Source organism: Gambusia affinis, linkage group LG13 (genome assembly GCF_019740435.1).
Source record: "Gambusia affinis linkage group LG13, SWU_Gaff_1.0, whole genome shotgun sequence".
NCBI lineage: Eukaryota > Metazoa > Chordata > Actinopteri > Cyprinodontiformes > Poeciliidae > Gambusia > Gambusia affinis.
The window spans coordinates 25,863,700-25,884,931 of NC_057880.1; the positions used below are offsets into that span (position 1 = coordinate 25,863,700).

At 39.3% G+C, this 21,232-nt stretch overlaps 1 protein-coding gene across 1 annotated transcript in view; it reads left to right on the forward strand.

Moving 5' to 3' along the window:
* vwc2 (von Willebrand factor C domain containing 2) overlaps positions 1-20,192 on the forward strand; it is a 47,208-nt gene extending 27,016 nt beyond the window's left edge. The window contains exon 4 of the mRNA XM_044136713.1: positions 19,047-20,192. Within this exon, the coding sequence (XP_043992648.1) occupies positions 19,047-19,189 (143 nt within the window). The 3' untranslated portion in view covers positions 19,190-20,192. The remainder of the gene's footprint in view (positions 1-19,046) is intronic.
* The last annotated feature ends 1,040 nt before the right edge of the window (positions 20,193-21,232 follow it).

The window sequence follows — 21,232 nt, forward strand, 5'->3', positions numbered from 1 at the left end:
GCAGGAAGATCTCCTAACGCTGCAGCTGCAGACTCCACAGTCTGCAGCTGCAGAGTGGCATTGAAGGAAATAATACATCATGAAAGTTGCAACAACTGCCATTTTGTTGGAAAACTTTACCACACGATAGGAATACCAGCAGCTGAGACCATAAACAGTAATGATGCTTATCGCTCTGAACAGTTGTTTGACACGGTGGAGTGAAATATTGTCGCCATGTCTCCCTCACTACGTTACATTAAACTACTAAACTGCTGTTTTATTGAGCCGTTTGGTGAAACATCACTTCTTTCCATGAGTTGTTGATGATGCTTCACAGCAGAAAGGTTTCCTAAATTATTCTGTTTCTGGGTTACAAAAAAACTTTCTTCATTGTAAAGAGAAATTAAATGTTGTAAATCATGTTAGAGTATCTTCAAGGCGTCTGACTGTCATGACTTGCTGCTCAATTTCCAGGCAGCAGAGACGAAGTCCTGGACGACGTCATCAGTTGTTGGAAAGCTCTGCTAATCCAGCTCCTTTGTTTTTGCTGCTCCTCTTTAAATCTCTGAGAGACGTTGGAGTAGGGGATCTGGTGCTACGATGAATGGAAGAGATAGTTTGAACTTCTTCCTTCTCTTTCTGCTTTTTGGTTCTGCTCAGCGTCCATGAATCCTCATTTTCAACCAGTTCAGGTGTTCTTGATCTTTGAGATGCTAATCAGCTTCTCCTGCATGGAAAAACTCTGCCTTGTCGCCACCATGATGCATCACAAGCTTATTTATATTCAGTCATTATTGAACTTTTCCATACAAAAGTCAAAAATAATGAAAAAGAAAATCACAATCCTAGAATCCTAAACACATATAAAATTTATAAATAATATTTATATTCCTGCCAGTGGAAAGAATAAGTTATTATATCTTCCCTTTGTTTATCATAAAGCAACATCAAAGTCAAAGTAACAGAATCTTTCCTGTGTATTTTTCTAAAACCTATTATGGAAGTCCAGCTAAGTCTGTAGACAGACTCATAAAATAAACTTTATTGTATTTATTTATCAAATGATTTTTATTATTCATATTTTTAGAATAAAAACAGAGCTCTGAGTGATCATATTTACTCACACATGAATCCCTCTATCTTTCTAAAAGTAGAAAATAACAAAAACCTTCCAGCTGCACAGAAAACTAAAACAGTAGGGAATAATTATTAAAAAAAGAAGAAGCAACAACACAACTAAATAAATAAAAGTCTAGAAAAAGAGCAAATGAGAACTAATGTAGAGCTGCTCCAAAATGCTGTTAGTGCCAGAATATTTTTACTGGATGCAGCAACTTTTCAGAAGGTTTTATAAATATTGACTGATTGCAGCTGAGAGGGTCTGGTGTGAGGACCGGGACTCTTGTGAGCGTTTTGGGTCAGGAGAGAGGAATGCAGAAGCACCTTCAGCAGGACGAGTAAGAATGGTTTGTGCTTTCAGATCAGAATCTCTTATAAAACCACAAAACATTTTGAGATTTGTTGCAGGTCACTTTGACACAAATTTGCTATCAACTTTTGAATAGTGGTTAAATTTAAAGTGTGTGTTGCCCAGAGACGGCTGCAGAAGGTTTTCAACAGGATGACACACAAAAACCAGAACAGAGTTTAAATAGTTTCATGATACGGACAAATAAAATGACAAAAGTTAAATCTAAATGTGAACTAATACAGATAAAAAATGTTAATTGTTTCTAGTTTCTCAAATTGGCGACTATCTGATGTTTTTATGACTTTTAATTTTTGTGTTTTTATGATGTAAAGAATTGCCTGGTTGCTGAAATGTGCTGTACCAATGAACTTTATTAATTGACTGATTGGTGTAAAAGAATAAGAAACCATATGAGTCTCTCCAGCTGGTTGGTGAATTTATTGGATTCCTGCTGGTCCAACCCGGCCGGTTAGGGTTGCAGGTTTTTAAGACAGGCTTCACTTCAGGATTCAAATCTGTTTAAATATGTTTTTCAGTTACATTTCTTTATACCATAAGGTGAAAATGTGTTACTGAGAGATGTGCTGTTTGTGCATTTCTCTGTTATTTAGTTTCTGCCTGGAAACCAAATGTTTCATGTTCAGGTTATTTCCTTTTCCAATTTTATTTCATTTCCTTCACATATTCAACTAAAACAAATAAAAATGGTTTTGTGCATTGTTGTGCAGCCTCTTCAAACCTCCGTGTTTTAAGTCTAATCTTCAGAAATGCAGAAAGAGAAAAAGCAGAAATAGCCTCTGGCAGCATTAATGACTCATTTGTGATTTAGTAAATCTGCCATGTTTTTTACAAATCAGCAGTAGGTGAGATTTTTTTTAATGCATTTTTAGGATTACTCCAGTCATTTAGTGTTTCTTCAGATTAATTCAGTCTCCTGCTGGTGTTTTCACATATTATTTGCAGTTGTCAGTACCAACGCTTCAAGTGTTGATTAGGATATGATGTGAGAATACGCATCAGTGTGTTTTTTCACAACTTCGTATCAGACAGGAGATTTCTTTGGCTGTGATTTCACAGAAACGCTCGGCAGGCTTATCATGCTGTAACCAGGAGGTGTAAACACTCACCTCAATCAACTAGACAATCTTTGCAAGGGCCAGTTTGTGCTTTGCTGCTCACCTTCCTCAGTGTGTGTGTGTGTGTGTGTGTGTTTGCGTAGCGGTGTGCGTGTGTGTGTGTGTTAGTAAAGCGATGTGAAAAACTTTTACCCTCGTAAAAATTTCTTCTGTTTTTACTTTCTTTTTGTCACACCTAAGCCTTTCAGATCAAATAATTTTTAGTGTCAGACGTTGATGACTGGAGTAAATACAAAAACTAGTTTTAAATGTTTATTTTATTCACAAGGGAGAAAAGGTTTATCCAATTAAATCTGGTCCTTTGTGAGAAGAATTTCCCCTTCAACCTGTTGACTGATTGTTCCAGTTTCAGACCTGCTAACTGTTTGCCATGAATGGTGGTGATTGTGTGGAGAAAATTTGGACCATTCTTTACAGAATTAGTTTAATTAAACTACACTGACGGGGTTTCAAGCATTAACAACTCGTTTAATGCCACGTGATGCTATCGCAACCCAATTTATATCCAGACTTTGATTAGACCACTCCCAAACCTTCATTTTGTGTTTTGTGAGTCAGATCTGCTGGTTTGATTTGGATTATTTTCCTGGTGGCATAACTCAGGTTAGACAACCAGAAATTGTGTTTTTCTTTGACAAGTCCTGTCAAAGAATCAGTTCTCTGCAAAGATCTTTTTACATTTATTTTATGATGTACGTCTCCCCAAAAATGTTCCTTTCCTGTTCCATCAGTATAAAATGTTTCACTGGTTTTGACCCCTGAAGTTTCCCATGGATGTGATTTTTGTCCGGTTTCTCCTCCATATTATTCAGTAGGACCTCCCTGATGTACTCATGGCTTGCAGAGATCCAGACGTCATTGTTTTGTGATCCCCTGGTTGAGTTATTCATTTGCTCAGTTGGGAATGTTCATGTCTGATCCATGTTTTGAGAGTGAGATAATAAATGTCACTCTCAAAGACGAACAGCTGCAGGAAAACTCCCGATTGGTCCCTTTTCTCCTCCAGTCCTCCACTCAGCCTGCCACTGGTGACATTTTTCTGCCACATCCTGGAAGAAAAAAAAACAAAGATATGTTTCCAGGAAAGACTTAATTGCCACAAGATTACATTTGCATTTTATTTAACACAAGAGTCTGGACCATAAGGCGAACAGTTAAAAGATGAAATAATTAGCTTCCACCCAATGAAGTGATTGAGACATCAGTCTAAACGACACCAGCCCTCGACTCCAATCCACATCAATCTTGTTTTTAATTCATGCTGCTTCTCTGCCAGACATCTCAGATTTAAACATCGAGGGCCACTGACTGTCAGCCTCCATCTTTGATCACACAGCATTCAGCATGAGCCGTGCAGAAGTGATGAAATACTCTCAACCCAGTAATTGGAGGTCGCTTCAGGTTCTGGTGTTTGCCTTGTCTGCAGATGTTGTTTGGACGCAGGCAGATGTTGAGACCTCCGAGGATCTCCGAAGCCTCCAGTGTGTCACATCAAAGCTCAGCTTGCTAATGGAAAGTAATTAAATAGTCTTCCAGATGTGCAGTGGCATCAAAGAGGAAGCTTGTGGACAGAAAAAGCACAGAAAAAAGTTAATTTGGAGAGAAATAAATACGTCTAGCAAGTAATCCATCTAGATTTGTACCATTACTCGTTACCATTTTCCACACTGTTGATATAAATCTCAATGAAGTATTTGAATGCTTGATAAGCTCATCAATTATGCACGGGCATTATCTTGGCCTTTTCAGGCATGCAAAATCAATGCTTATGTCGGTGTGCCCTGCCTCTGATGTATTACTTGCATGCGAGGAGACACTCTGGGAAGAGCCGGGGGAGGAAGATGAAAGTAAGAGGTATCGCTAACATCCACCCCAGACAGTTGTTCATGAATATCAAAGAACAGCTGTGAATGGAGGCAGGTTCTCATCATTTTTTACTCATTATCTTCAAGCACTGGAACACATTGCAATTAAATGGTTTCATACCCTCTAAAAGTTTTCGACTATGACTCGCTCACTGCTATAAAGTTTCATTTAACAATATTGATTCCTGCACAGAACTTCTGGGCAGCGAGAGTGAAGAAGGAAAAAGATGGTCCTGTGCGTATTGACGTTTTTTTTCCCTTCCCCTCCTGATGCAGCTGTAATGGACGAGTTGTTTTCTACATGTAGGTGAAGACATGGAAGTGTTGCATGTGCTTTTGAGGAATGCTCAGGGAAGGAAAATCAATGCTAAAGAAGTCTCTGTTGTCTGCACCTCTGCTGCAAAGTTATACTTCCCGTCCTTTGCTCTCGCAGGGCATCGCCTTGGCAACGGATGAGGAAACAAATGGTGCTCTTGGAGACTCAGACATTAGGGTCAACACTAATCTAGAAGGGACGTGATAAACAGTCTGAACTGGAGCCAAAATCACTTGAGACGGAACGGCATGAGCCGTGCTGCCAACAGGAACTGAGGCTCGTGTAAAAGAGGAGAGGGACGATTGATGGACCGCCTTTCAAGATTTGGCAGGTTTTATTTTATAAAGAAACACATTAAAACACACATGTCAAATAGAAATTGTGTATATAGATGTGAAATGTGTCTGGGTATTCATTTAGAGGATTCTTCGTTATATTCTCATCACACAGTTGGCGAAATGAGTTAAGTTTCTGTCAGGAAATTTAAAAACGTGCTCCATAACCCTTAGTTACTGTTGCTAAGCGTAGCTATGGCCTGGCCAAATTATGATGACAGCCGTTTTATTTAAATGACTGGGCCTTCTGGCTGTAAATGACGTGGAAACAAAAGACAAACAACCAAACTGGAAGGATTAGACGTGTCGTTATTCAGCCATGATGATCGACCTGGCAAATCGGCTTTTTAACAACTACTCCTTTTTAAAAATTACATTCTGCTCTTTTTAATGCCCTATGCATTTCACAGTCAAGTTTTACAGTCTCATCAGATAAACCATGGAGCCATTAATTCATAGGGCTTTGTGGTGCATTTTATAAAACACTGAAAAAATACAAAATATTACACTGAATAATTTCATCTTGCTTTGTGTCCATCAAAAACTAAAATAATAATTGCAAAGTCTTCTGCTCAAATTTCAGTGTTTTAGTTCATTTCAGTAAAGAATTTTACAGTGAATTATTTATTAATGCGAATTAATTAGATTCAGCAACAAAACCTGCACACTATCTTGGAATTTAAAAGCTTTTCAAGGCTTTTATTTAATTTTACTGTTGACAAAACCCAACTGAAAACACTCTATTCTTGCCACTGTTGCAATTTCTGCTCCAGTTCTGACCAGCATCATCGCTCTGAGGCAGACAGGGATCAACAAGTCTCATTTATTTAATCAGTTTTGTCTCAAAAATAATTTATATTTGGAAATCAATGAGGGATCAATCAATCAAACTTTATTTGTATAGCACATTTCAGCAGCAAAGCATTTCAAAGTGCTTTACATCAAATCAGACACAAAAACACAATGCAATTGTCCAAGTCTGTCTTTTCTCCACGTAATAATCTTTAATTCATGTTAATGTAGCAGCTTTATGGTAAGATCATAAATAATTGTGTGAATCTAGAAGTTAGTCTACAGTTACTTTTCTGACACTTTATTTGAAATGTCTCTTTATGCTAAAGCTGCACATTTTACATTGGATTATTTTGACCACAAACTCAATAAATAAAAAACAGCTAATTATTGATCAACCTGATTAACACTCATTTTAATCATTTTAGTTGTCTGGCTGTTAACTCCCTCCCATTTTCACTTCAAAGTGGAAAAATACTTGCTCTATGTCAGAAATAACATCCAAGATAGAAATGGGAATAAATAGTTAAAAGGACTGAAGCTATAAAGAAAAAAGTGCACATATTTAAATGTTTTTTGATTCGATTTTTCTCTTTGATGGATTGCCAGATCACCAGTTTTCCTGCTGGTTTATCAGGAGATGGAGGGAAAAAAAACCCAGTTAGAGTTTGAGGGTTAATAAGACCTGGACTGAATGCAGCTCCACTTCCACCCAGGAAATAGGACATGCGTCCTACCTGGACTGTGGCCAGCAGCTTCAAGACTGGATGTTGGCAGAAAAATAAGAATAAAGCTTTGGTTTCACTAAGAAATTAAGATTTGATCTAAAGTTTTCATAGTATACATTTAGGTTGGATAGAAATGGTTAACAAACAGGGAAATCAGTGTTCCTTTAACTCCATGTTCTCCAGAAACCTCCAGAGTCACCATATCTCAATCCAGCAGAGCACCTACATGTGATGTAGCTGGAAGATAAGATTATGGAGGTGTAGCCGACAAATCCACAGATTTTATCCAACAAAATATCCAAGGAACCTGTTGGATCTCTCCCACTAAACCCAAAAGCAACAACCTGGAGTGTAAGAGGAAAATACTGGATGAAATCAGAACCAAAGTGTAATTGATTTCCAAAATATTAGTAGCTACATAACTAAGTAAAACAGTTTAAATCCAGATCAGATTGTTGCCAAGGATTTTTTTTTTATTCATCAAAATCCTGGATTATTTTTGGAAAACTGGGTAAATGACAAGATGTACTTTGAAAAGGTTTAGTTGAAACAGGATGCAGGTCTTATAGTAAACACCAACTTCAGCAGAATATCCAGGTTTTCAGCTTGCATGTGTGTAAATTAAAAAGAAATAAAAACATTGGAGCATTTTGCATGAACTCCTACCGTTTTCAGTTCAACTCAGCATTTCAGTGATTCAAATGTCTTTACACTCTGTGAAACTGCAATATACTATTTGTAGGTGGACCACTTTTTATAACATTAATGGAGATGGAGGAGAGCAGAAAGCCTAAATGCTTCACAATAGAATAGAATAGAATAGATACACTTCATTGTCTCACATTGTGGAAATCCAGGTGAATCAAAAGCAAATTACAAGCAAGTAGAAGCATGCGATTTAAAAATAAGAAATTAGAGACTGTACAGTTGAATCAGTTGCATGTTTTAACCTGCATTTCATGTTTTTAATTGCTAAACAACACAAATAATGACAGGTTTAAACAAAAGGAAAAGGAAGCAAAGCTGTCTGTTATACCTAAATTAACTTCTATAATTGAAATATGGGCTGATTTAACTTTCTTTTAGAAAATCTGGATCATTTTTAAGAGAATGCAGGGAGCTTTTTTCTTATTTTTCTCCTTTTTATGTAGTCCTTTCATTAGACTGCTACTTTTGTGTGATTGAAAGGCCATTTTCTCTCCCTGGACATTGAAATTTTGATTACAGCACTGAAAGGTCACACTAATGAAGGTAATATTCACATTATGTCTTTACCATTATATTCCTGCAGGGCTCAGTGAATGGCTCCAAGCTTTGGTCTGCTTGTTAAATGTTATTTTTCACAATTTTCATTTGAATGATAGCATTAATGTGACTTCAAAAACACATTTTTCAAAGTACAGAAGAAAGACAAGATTAAAACATACAAGAAAGCAGATCTTAAAAAACACAGCTACTGTAAAGTTTCTGACTTTTAAGATCAGAGATATTGGTGCCTCTTGTAAAACATAATAAAGATTTTGCCTTTGTTTACATAATTTCATGCTGAATTATCCAACCTTTAGTTTGAGCACCTTTTTAATTTACCAAAAAATAAAAATAAATCACACAGAGAAATATCACATGTCAAATCAAAGATGTTGCATTGAGTTTGGTTAAGTTCATGGTGGTCTGAACGACCCAAATCTGACCTTTTCACCCCATAAAAATTTTTTATTTGTTCCACTCCCATGTGGTAATAAATCAAATCTGTATCCATTTGCTTTGTGCAGCAATGTCACTTTAGAGGCTAACAGTTATATGATTTTATACAAATGAATTAAAAGCTATAGTAAAACCAAATAAAAACAATTAACAATGGGGAAATATCATTTTAAAATTGAATATCAAACTAAAATGTGTCTCAATCTTTAAGACCTCTCAGGTCTTCTGGTTCAAACATGGAGAAAAAATATTCAAGTTTTAAACTTCACTAATCTGAAACAAGCTTCTTGAAAACTGCAAAACTGTTGAAACACTGAGTTCCTTTAAATCAATGACTTGTTAAAGAAGAGAGAGAGTTGGAATAAAATGTCCAAACATCTTTTGTTACCGTCTACAGGCTTTAAAGTTAGTTTAGGAGAGCAGATAGAAAACAAAAGGTTTCTGTTCTGCAATCACAAATATAAACTACGATCATTTCATTTATAAAGCACTTCAAAACAACAGTAGCTGTGACAAAGAGCTGTACAGATACAAATCAATGAACATCCAAAATATGGAAAGAACAAATGAAAACAATAAAAACAACAAAACACAATGAGAATTAAGAGCAAAAGTCTCTAAAAACACTAAAGTCAAATCAACCAGAACCTCAAGACTGAGCTTAGTAAACAGAGTAAATAAATATTAAGAAGCATTTCATCCACAATATAAAGTTCAATCTGATGCTTTTGACCCATTTCTCTTTCAAAAGCCTTGAGTTGTGTATTGCGTCACAAGCTCTGTGATATCAGGAAGTTTTGATTAAAAATCCGGTGGCCTTAAATTCAGAAACCTTAAATTAGATCCTTCATTAGGTCCACCTAATGGTGGATTCAAATATTTACTGATTGTTTCTGGGACAAAACTCCAAAATAGTTGCAGAAAATCTTCTGTAGCACATAAAAATATTTGAAAGAAAAAGCAACTTGGAAAGGTGAAATATCTCTCACTGCTACTTGACACGGTATTAGCTGATGTTTTCAAAACAGCCAATCTGTGGGCTCCTTTTATTTTACTTGGTGCTGATTGGCTGAACACTCCAGAGGCAGACCGTAGATGTTAGCTTCTTTAGTTGTGCTAAGATGGTTTCCAGTTTGTGTTAATGCATATTGAGGTATATTTTGTGCCGGAACGATTAAAATAGGCATATTTAAGCTTTTTTAGAGTATTTTCAGATTTAGCAGTTCACTTCTTTCTATGAGCGCTAACCCTGTGAATACTGAGCTTCACTTTGCTGCTAAACCAAGACAGAAATGGGTCTCCAAACACAAAATCAACCATCTCCCATGGACATCTCAGTCCTGAGACAAAAAAAAAAGCTGAGCACAAGAGAGGAGTCTGAACTCAAATTGCACAGTGAGGAATAGTCAAAGATCTGTCTCTCTCTACGCTCCAACCTTGTGAAATGTTTTGGAACTCAACCTGCTTTCCAGGACAAAAGCTTTCTTACTGGTAAAAGGGCGACTGAACGAATATTAACAACAGGGTGGCAGTAATTGTTCCTCCAGGGATTAAAAAAAAAAAAACGTTTTCTTAATATTTTTCTCATTGAATAAATTCAAGTGTTCAAATTTTTATAGTCTGGGATTAAACCACTGCTTCAGAAGAGGAATTTATTTTCAGGCTTGTTAGACCATTTTTAGCTGTGGCTTTTTTTAAGTGAGTGTGAAGGACGGTCTCTTGCATGGACGGCCCTGCCGTGGCCTGCCTGCTGCTGCGTCTCTGAACGGTGGCTTTATTGGAGCGCAGTGCATGAGTTCAGCTTCAAATATCTTCACAGACACCATAACTCATAACATATGCAAACAAACGCATGAGGTGGCACCTCCAGAAAACCTTACAGTCGACGTAGGGCACAGAGCCTCCTCTGGGGAAATCACTTTGTTGCAAATTCCTCCACCACCTGTCTGTGCGAAGCATTTTAATTCCGCATTTATTTTGCAAATGTACACAAGAAATCCATTACAATGAGAGCTTTCTGCTCATTTATACCTGCTAAAGCAGATCTGCAGGACTTAAAGGATCAGGTGGAAGCCATGGCTATCTTTACTCCTTTCTAACACATTGTAGCGACAGGTTGGGTCGTACACACACACTCACACACACACACACACACACACACACACACACACACACACACACACACACACACACACACACTGCCCGCTGGTCTCAGCCTCCTCAGGTGCTGCTGAAAAGATCTTTCTGCACTTGTGAATGTCTTTTCCTGCAGGAGCGTCATGTAGAGATGGGCAATCTCATATTAATGTAGCGATGACATAAAGGTGGGCGTGAAAGGAGCAGAATAATAGGGCGACAGAGTAAGAACAGTGATGTCAGATCCATGCATTAATTAACTTAAATGATTCCTGCAGCCAAAGTTCTGGAATAAACTTTGTATTTATCCTGCAGGATTACAAGATTATTTTTCTCTCTCCTAACACATCCTTGACCTGAGCATCATTTCTTGTGCCAAACCCAGCTAATGATGATGAATCAGTAGCGACAGCCAGCCTGTCCACTGGATGAGTTGTTATTCAGATAAGCCGCGCTCACATTCATTTGAAGACTTATAGATGCGTCGGGGCTGGCGTTTTGACGGCCTGCGGCAGACTGCTCAGGCTGATTGATGTGGCCGGTGCGCGCCTTGTGTCGGCCAATGAAACGCTCCGGCTGCAGCTGGAAGACTCCCCATTTATCAGCACTTTAATTATACAACAAGAGTGGCTGAAGACCCTGTTACTCTAAGGGAAATAGCCATTGTTATGCCATGCCTGTTCTGCGAAAGCAATTCACGCTGTGTTGATATTTTGCTGGGCGACTCCAGAGATAATAGACGATTTATTAGCACTTTTCTTCCAAGCCTCTGGCTCTGAACGTTACGCAATTAGTTTACGAAAAACTGCAAATCTCACAAACTGTCATACAAAAAAGACATTTTTGTCCCAATTTAGCAACTTTAGAAAATACTGTTTTGTGTGTGTGTGTGGGTGTGTAGGTGTGTGTGTAGGTGTGTGTGTGTGCGCTAGAATATGTTGTATAGAACCAGAATTAGCACATTATTGGGAAGTAGTTGGGAAATTATACATGCTTTTCCTTTTATTTCACAGAAAGAAACATTTTAGAAAGTGGAACAGCCTTTTACTCCAGTACCCCTAAATAAAATCCAGTGTATCCAATTATCTTTGTTATTCATCCCCTCACTAGTTCACATGAACAATTCAAATTTATTACAAATCAAGATGTTCTGTGAGGCTTTCAGAGGTTTGTTAGAGAACAAACAGCTTCATGAAGACCAAGCAACCCAGTAGAAAGGTCAGAGAGAACGATGAAGGTTAAGTTATAGAACAATATTCTGAGCTTTCAGCGTCTCAGAGCTCGGTGGTGGTAGAATCATGCTGTGGGAAACAATGTGCATGAAGAGGGGACAGAGATCTGTTAGTCCTGGTTTACAGTTCAGCCAGTTGCTCAGTATTTATGGATTTTTCTATGATGCTCAATTTGATGTATATGAAACTTTATTAGAAATTTATTTAGGCTTATTTCAATTTTAATGGACATGGAGATGGAAAAGAAAGGAGAAAAGACAGTGGAGAAAAGGTGTAAAGGGAAAGAGACGAGAGTAGACGAGAGAAAGAAGGAACTCGAGTCAACAACCCAGAAATGTGCCTCTACACCTGCAGAAAGAGAGAAAACAAAACCAAGAAACCAACAACAAACAGCATATGCATGTATGCATAATGAAAACATCACTGAAAAATACATAAACCAAGTTAGATGTATTTAGTGGTCACACCAGCTTGTGTTCGGAGAGCATATTTAAAATATGCCAATGAAAATGCAGCTTGGGAAGCTGAGATAACTTGATGAAAAGCTACTGACTGACATCTGGAAAGCTGCCAATCCAGGAATGCTATTTATTTTCTTTGGTTCTGATTGGCTGAACCCACAGAGCAGACATAAGGAAGACTGTAGATGTTACCTTCTGCACTAGTTATAAGACGGTTTCCACTGTTCATATTAATGCATATTAAGGTACATTTGGTATTTGATGCATTAAAATAGCCAGTTTTTCATTTTTAGAGGGGGCCTCGAGTATTAAAGCATTTTAGCTTCAGTATTTTCCATCTGTTTGACGGCAAACTGATTTTTTGTAATGACGTTGATGAAGACCAACAGCTGAAACTCGCTGGTTTCTCAGTACTTCAGGTGTTTCTGCCGTCCTCACACTGAGATTTTCTTCAGCAGAGAAAGAGAAGCTGATCAGAGTTGTTGAGTTGATGAAACTAAAAACTGGAAAACTACTTCTCTCTGTTGAGGGATTCAGGATTTGGTGGCATAAGGACTTTCTTCCTGTCCACTTGCTGCACTAAGGTAAAAACATTTTCCAAAGAAAAAGCAGCAATCAGACAATGCACTCACATTTTATACAACAAAAATCCAGTGATTGGTTACGGAAAGAAACGTTGGGAGGAATCAGTGGAGCAGGTTGACTTCTTCCTGTTGTGGTGATTGAACCTCTCTTTGTCTCTGCCTCGTTTTAATCACATTGCTGCTCTGTATTAATGGTCTTTGTATTACATCGCCTCTTGATTTTGTTTCAGGGTTAATCACACTTAATGTTCAGCAGAGACTAAATAAAACACAATAGGATCAATAGTCCAGTCAAAGTCTACACTCCAGTTGGGAATCTTTCGCATCTTTACATATGGAGACTCACAGCTGTAATTTTAAATAAAAAAATGGTTTTACAAAGTGTTCATTCAAGAAACTGGATGTAAAACTGTTTTAGTTACACAGAAATTTGCATCATTTCCCTTTGACTTAATGATGCTTTTCTGTCTGTCATGAAATCCCAATAAGATCCAATAGTATATTCAGTTGTAAAGGGGCAAAAGCAGCTCTAAAGGCTTTGCTCCAGTCATAGTTTTGTTGTTTTGCATTTGTCTTGGCCACATACTGAGCTCTGTTCTTAGAAGCAGCTTCTTCACATCAAAACTTCAATTAGCAAGAGCCAATTTCCTGCAATATAGGAAAAGGAAAAAACAGTCCCCTGGGCTCCACTTCAGAACTTTATTAAAGCGCTGCGCAACACTCCTTAATTTGACTTTTTCTTATGCGCTTTCCAACCTTTAGGTCATTGGAGGATAGAATCCGCCCTCAGCAAGATTTGTGCTTTACTGCTGTGGAACAATGAGTAATTGAAAACCTCTAATGTGCAATCTCACTACCAAAGCCAGAGCTGGCAGTCGGTAAAAAAATGCTGGAGTTAAACGTTTGAATCCCAGAAAGAGGACGGGATAAATGGTCCTTGAGAATTCAACGTAATCTCTGTAAATCCCAGATGGATCTCTTCCCCTGCCGGGATCTCAGACTTCGCCTGTAAATACGCTCCACTGCATAAACCGTGAATGGTCATTCAGCAGTTTGAAGGGCATGGTAATGAAGGCCAATGGAAAATCTATTCTAGGCAGATTCAAGGCCGAGGGATGATTAATTAAGAGAGTAGGGAAACGTGATAAATTTTGTCTTTAAGAGGACCCCAGTGGAAAGATTCCTGCATGTTAGACTTGCTCAGCATCGCTTAGCAGAAAAGCAGCTGCTGTGTGAAACGTGCACCGACTCCAGCAGCTCCCAAACCTTGGATCTGATGTTTCCACTGTTCCTCCTGTCATATTCCTCTAACCAGGACGCTATTATGAGAAGCAATCGATGAACGCTCACATGCGAGAGCCCATTTTCCACTGGAACAGATAAATAAAACAGGGCAGCGCATCCAGCCTGTTGCATTTAGCCTCATTTTTGATGTATATCTTGAATTTTATGAAAAAACATCACAGAACTCATCAAGAGATCTGATGTCTGAAAGTAAAACGAATACAGCAACTGAAGATCCTAATTATTAGACTCATGTCTCTCATCTAGAGTGTGTTGTTTCTGGAAGTCAGAAATATGTGTCTGGGTTCATATTGCCTTATTTTCCAGCCCACATCGACACATTAATGATGGATTTGATAGAAATCTACTTCAGCAGAGTCAACCTCTCGCCCAGTGATGGTCTGGGATGTGCTCCAGCATCCGGCCCACACTGTTGTTGTTTCTCAAACAAAGATGAAGCCAAAATGGAAAAGCTGTGAGTGAGAAGCTAAACACAGCATCTTCAGTCTCTCACAACATGGTTGTGTCAGCTCACCGAGGTTTCTGCTCAGCTCGGCTCGGCCTCATCCACAGCATTAAGAGTTAATGGTTGACTTTCTGACTGCAAGGTGCCGAAGTCCTGAGTCTGCACAAGTCTGGATAATCAGCTGTCACCCTCTGTGCTTCTTGTTATCCAGACTATGTGCTGATATGATTGCTTGTTTTTCTCCAGACAGCACGTTGTGGCCAAACATCTCTACTTTTACCTAGAAGTCAAATATAAGTCAAGCTGCCATATTCATTTCAGAGAGAAGTTTTCTCCTGCTTACCTTTCCTAATAGGTTTTGTCATTAAATTGAACAATAGCTGCAGCTTCTGGAGGCTGATAGATTTCTGGATTTTTTTGCAGTTTCTAGAAACATTGCACAGTCTGATCTCGGAGTGAACCTGTGTTGAAGTTTTCATCCTTAGATCATGTTTCTCCTCAGAATGATTTGCTTTAAGGGCACTGCTAATGGCTTTGTGTTTACACTCCATATGCACAAAAACAGGAAACTTTTACAATGTTTTCTGTTTGTGGAATGACTTGTCAGACATTTCACCTCACATTTAACTTTAAATAGTTTTGATATCAAGTTGCACAGTGGTACAGATGGCATTACTGTTGGTGTTTTACTTCATAGAGTTTGCATGCTCTCTTTGTGCATGTGTGGCTTCTATCCAGGTCCTCTGGTTTCCTCCCATATACCGGCTAAAGGTGCATTCATACCAGCTCTGTTTAGTCCGTTTTAATTGAAGTCAAGTTTGTTTTCCTAGAAAGTCCAGTTAGTTTACAAAGGTGTCAAACTCCGACCTGAACTCTGCTTTGCCTACAATCTCTGTTCAGCTGAATTGAACTCTGATACTGCTTGGCTACATATGTGAACGCCAAGTGGACTGGAAATCGCTCCAAAAATAGGAAGCAGACTACGGCGCAGGGCATTCTGGGTAAATACAACCAAGACAAACCCGCTAGCCTGGCGTTAGCAGGGGAAATGGCTTGTGGTGTCTTCTTCAGACGTTTTCATGTCATTTCCTTCAGTGGTTCTTGGTGCAGCGCCCCTGCAGGTGAGGAGGGAAATAGGTTTTCTAAAGGGAAGGTGTTTGGTTGGTTTGACAGAGAAAGAGAACCACAGCAACTGAAAATGGAACAAATGTTGCAGCTTTGGTTCCCATTTGGACTATCAGGTGTGAAAACAGCCTGACTGTTTGGTTAATTGGTCTCTCTGAACTGTCCTGGGGTGTGAGTGTGCATGCTTGCCTGTCTTGTGTCTCTGTGTTGCCCTGTGATGGACTGCAGGCCTGTCCAGGGCGTCCCTCGCCTCCTGCCAAATGACTGCAAGCGATAAGTGCCAGCCCCCCAGAGAACCTGCAAGGATAAGCAGGTGTAGATAATGGCTGGGTGAATAGTTTTGAAATCGCTGGCAACTGGCGGGAATTGCTTCTCTTAAGTCCTTGCTGATGTCTCTACACTTTAGTGTTGTGTGAACACAGAGCTGTTTGCTCCAGAGTAGCAAAATGTCACGACTACTGTTTTTAGTCAGTTTTTTCACAGCTATGGAGGATTATTTAATTGTCTAGATTAACTTTCCTTTTAATGACTCGCTGTTTCACAAGGTGGTTTTCATATTCTGATATGTGAAACTGAACAGAAAGAGGCCGTACTTTGGTTATAACAAGATTATTTTACTGAATATGAATCTATTCCAAAGGGAAGTTTTTAAATCTGCTGAATTTAAAATGATTGGCTCTTCCAACAAAAGGCATAACAATGTCTTTAATGCTTTCTGTGGAAGCACAATGGACTCCTCTGGACTTTACATTGTGGGAAGAAATTCTCACTCTCTTGTTACGTAGAAAACGGTTAGAAACCTTAGAGCAATTAGCAAGTTATGTGTTCCCAAAAGAAAACGGCATGATATTTTCTACAATTGCTTATCGGCTTTAATTTGTGACTAGTTTAGCAACAAATTGGAGCAAACTGAACATGAAGGCTCCTCTTTGTCCCTGCAGGCTCATATCTTTTGTTTTCTCTAAACGCAAATCTCTGTCAGTGTGATTGTTTAAAATGTGGCTGATGTAAGTTTGTGTTTTCTGGAGGATATCATCTGGTAGAGGCATGAGAAACCTAAACACATGCTGTCAAACAGAAATCTTCTTTCTCATAAAATGTCTTCTTGAAGAGCCTTTACGTCTGTCAGAAAAACACGGAGCGTTTCTCTGGCTTCTTCTCCTCAGAAATATTTTTACCAATAACCTGTTCTGCACTGAATTCACAGAGCGTGCAGCAGAACGCGACATTGGCTGTTTCACTGCGATATAAAGAAACTCATGTTATTTGTTTATTACCCACTGGATGTTAAAGTGATGAGAAAAGGCTGCATGTTATTTATGCTAAATAATATTGTGCATGGAATATTGCTCTCTGTTAATAAATGCAAGGGTCTTTTTTTTTTTTTTTTTTTACTAAACAGAAGCATTCAAAGCCTCTCTGGCAAAGATATTCGCTTCCAGTTAGTTTACAAACACTCATCGCCTGCATGGCAATGAATGTTAATTTGAGGTTATTAATGATTTATTTGAAGAGTCGTTTTTTCCTGAGTGGATTAATCAACAAGCTTTAGTGATTTAACAAGGAATGGCTGGCAGGAATGGATTTCCATATGTGGTCATTCAGAGCAATGAGAAAATCCAAAGTACTCTGTGGAGATTTAAGATTTATAAAAGTCTTTTCAATCAAATTCAATCAAATTTTATTTGTATAGCACATTTCAGCAGCAAGGCATTTCAAAGTGCTTTACATCAAATCAAACACAGAAACACAATGAAACATAGAATCAACAATCAAAACAGAACATCAAGTCAGATTCCGTCAATAAATTTGTAATTGATTACGTTTAAAATAAAACTCTAAACAAGTGGGTTTTTAGTTGAGATTTAAAGGAAGTCAGTGTTTCAGCTGTTTTACAGTTTTCAGGAAGTTTGTTCCAGATTTGTGGTGCATAGATGCTGAATACTGAATAAGTAAATATTGAATAAGAGGGGTCCTACTTTTGGAGTCATTTCTAAACAACTTTAGATTCTAAGAATGTGAACAAGTAATCAAACTCTGATGTGGACCAGAAAAGTGAACTCTGGTCCGGATACAAACCTCGATCTGGGTTGGCTTAGTGTGAAAGCGAACCGCAGCAGCTGAAAATGGAGCAACCTACTGGACTATCAGGTGAAAACACCCCAAGATGTTTTCACACCTTAATTATTTAAATGTTCACGAGTCACCCAGGAACTACAGAAGCTCAAAACTACCATGAATATTAATGTGTTGGGAAACCAGGATTGTCCACAGTGAATCAGGTTTTAATAGACTTGGAACGAATGAGTGGCAACCAAACAAATGCTCTAAAATCAAGTCATTTAGGGTTCAGACTGAAAATGTTTTATCATCAAACGAGACTTAAGACTGAGACCTGTCCATTGTCTACACCTCCTGGACCTTGCAGGATCCAGAAGGAGCTAGTGCCATTTCCAGCGGCCATTGTGTGAATGACATAAATATTTACTAAATTCTTCAGAGAATAAAACACAGTAACATGTCATTCATGGTGGTGGTAGCAGCAGGCTGTGGGGCTTTTTGCAGTGGTATTGTTACGTTGCACAAAATGGGTGTATTTGTTGAAAATAAAACTTGCTAAGAGATTTTTACTCAAACACCACCGGGAGTTTATGCACATATTTCAGTCTACCTGTATAGTTGTGACCCATCTGTTCTTTTATAAACTTTTCAAATAATTGAAAGCCCAACATAAAAATGAGATTCCTGCATTACCGAAGAGAAACGAGTAACAATGAAGTCAAATATTCACTGTGTTAATGGCAGGCCAGATTTCCTGATCCTTTAATGTGTTTTGGCTGGTTTACAGAATAAAAAGAAGTAACAGAAACAGATTCTTTCACCCGAACAATTTATAGGATGCTTTTATGTCCTACTTCACCTGCATCAAGGCTGATAAAATTCTTTGAGCTTGCAGGATTTCAAACTGATCGGCATCCTTCAAGCGACACAAAGAGTGACTTTAAATTGTGTGATCTGTCCTTACACCTCTTTTTCAAACATTGTACTGTGTCCTTGGTTGGTCGTAAAGCAGAAAGCACAGATGGAAAACCTTTAAAGTGACTCCAGCACCTGAAAGTAGAAGTATTTTTCCATTTTCATATGCAGAGCTTAAGTAAAAACACGTTAGTTCACAACTCATTACATTTATGCTCATTTACTTCAACCCCAGCTCACTTCCTGCTGCATATTAAACCACAGGAGCTCAGGATATTCATGCATTTTCAGTGTCCTGATTAAGAGTCTGACCTCGATAATGTGACACGGTGCCAGCAACACAAAAGAAACAGATGAAAAATATGCTGAGTCCATTGGAGATTTCATTTTCTAGCACAATTCAAAAGCTATTCCTTTTTCACTGGTTTCTGTGTTTCTCTGTACCACCCACAGGGCCCAACTGCTATGCGGACACAGAGGTGATACCAGCCGGGCGAGAGGTGAAGATTGATGACTGCACAATCTGCTACTGCACGTATGAGGAGGGCACGTGGCAGATCGAGCGGCAGGCCACCTGCAGTAAAAACGAGTGCTAACAAATCTGAAGACTGGCACAGGTGAGGAAGGCGGAGGAGGCAACAACCTCGCCCAACCACATGCACACTCTCGGACTCTCACCCAGTCCACTGATGATCAGGGTCGGACAGCGGCGCTCCAACAATTCAGCATTTATACAGCAGCCACTCCCCAACGACTGAAAATGCTTTTATGAAAGTTTCTAATCTTCACACAGATTATCTATTTATCTTTGTATTAAATTATTTCTGAATATATTCAAAATATAATGTCATGCTGAACTAGTGAAAAGATATTTTTTATAGTTTCTGTATTTTAATAAGCAATGTACTGGACCAGAGGTCAACAACAACAAAAGAATGTACAGAACTCAACCTCACTCACACAGCTGTTTCTGGAGGTGAAAAACCTCAATGTCTGAACATGTGGTGTCGTCATGACCTGAACCAACACCAGTCCGGTGCTCATAACGGTGCCTGACCCAATCTGTCCTGAAACTAGAACCCAAAACCCAAAACACCACTCCTGAAACTAGTTCAGACCTTTCCCAAAACCTGCCCACCGTCCATTCCAACACCAGTCCTCATAACAGTCCAGATAGCCATCCTGGAACCAGGCCCAACTTCAGTCCTAACTGGTTGTACCTGCTCCAACACCAGCAGAAGTCTCCACACCAGGACCGGACCCGTCCAACTCCACTCGACACAATCTTGACAAATGTCCCAACTTTGGTCCTGACTGCTCCGACCACTAGTCCCAGCAGAAATATCTGCACCAGTCTTGATATCAGACCCAGCACCACCTCAAACTCCAGACCTATTACCAGTCCAAACACCAGACCAATACCAGTCCAAACACCAGACCAATACCAGTCCAAACACCAGACCAATACCAGTCCAAACACCAGACCAATACCAGTCCAAACACCAGACCAATACCAGTCCAAACACCAGACCAATACCAGTCCAAACACCAGACCAATACCAGTCCAAACACCAGACCAATACCAGTCCAAACACCAGTCTCTACAGCAGGGGTGTCAAACTGCAGTCCTCAAGGGCCGCTGTCCTGCAACTTTTAGATGTGCCTCCGCTGCACCACACCTGAATAGAATAATTAGGTCATTAGCAAGGCTTTGGAGAACTGGTCTACACAAGGAGGAGGTAATTAAGCCATTTCATTCCAGTGTTTTGTACCTGTGGCACATCTAAAACCTGCAGGACAGCGGCCCTTGAGGACTGGAGCTTGACACCCCTGCTCTACAGCCTTCCAACACTAATCTTAATACCAGACCCAACATTAGTCCCAAGACCAGTAACAACACCTGGAACCCATCCAACACCGCTCTTGACACCTAGACACATGGCCCAACTTCAGGTCTGACCAGTCCCAACAGAGGTCCCTGCACCAGTCCCTGCACCAGTCCAACACCGCTCCAACACCGCTCCTGACACCAGTCTTGACACATGGCCTAACTTCAGTTCTGAGCCGTCCCAGCAGAACTCCCTCCTTTCAGTCTTGACACCACTTCAGACACCGATCCCTCTACCACCAAAGTGCAGACTAGACCATCTTTTTATAACCAAAGATGGCCAAATGTTTGCTGTGGAAGACGACCAAGTTCAAAGTCAATACTGAGAGCTGCTAAAGTATTCACACCCCTGAACAGTCCCACATTTCCCCACCTCAGTGTTTTTACTGGAATTTTAAGTGATCGATTAAAACAAAGTAATTTATAATAGGAACTCTGCATTTGAATCCAACCCTAATTTCCTCTGTGGCCCCTACCACCAATCTATAGAAGTCACTGGCTCAGATAGGAAGAGTCCACCTGTGTGCATTTCTGTTTTAAAATGGTGTAATCAAAGTCCAGACCTAAATCAAATTGAAAAGCTGTGGAAAGAAAAATCCTTTCCGGCCAATTTGCCAAAAAACAACTTGTGTCAGAAATTCATCCTGTCTGTGCGTAAATGTGGTAGAGAGAAAGCTCAGAGTTGTGAGCCGTCTCTCCTGTCAGTGTTTTGACTCGGGAGGCTGACATGCATGTTTCATTTTCTTCCCAC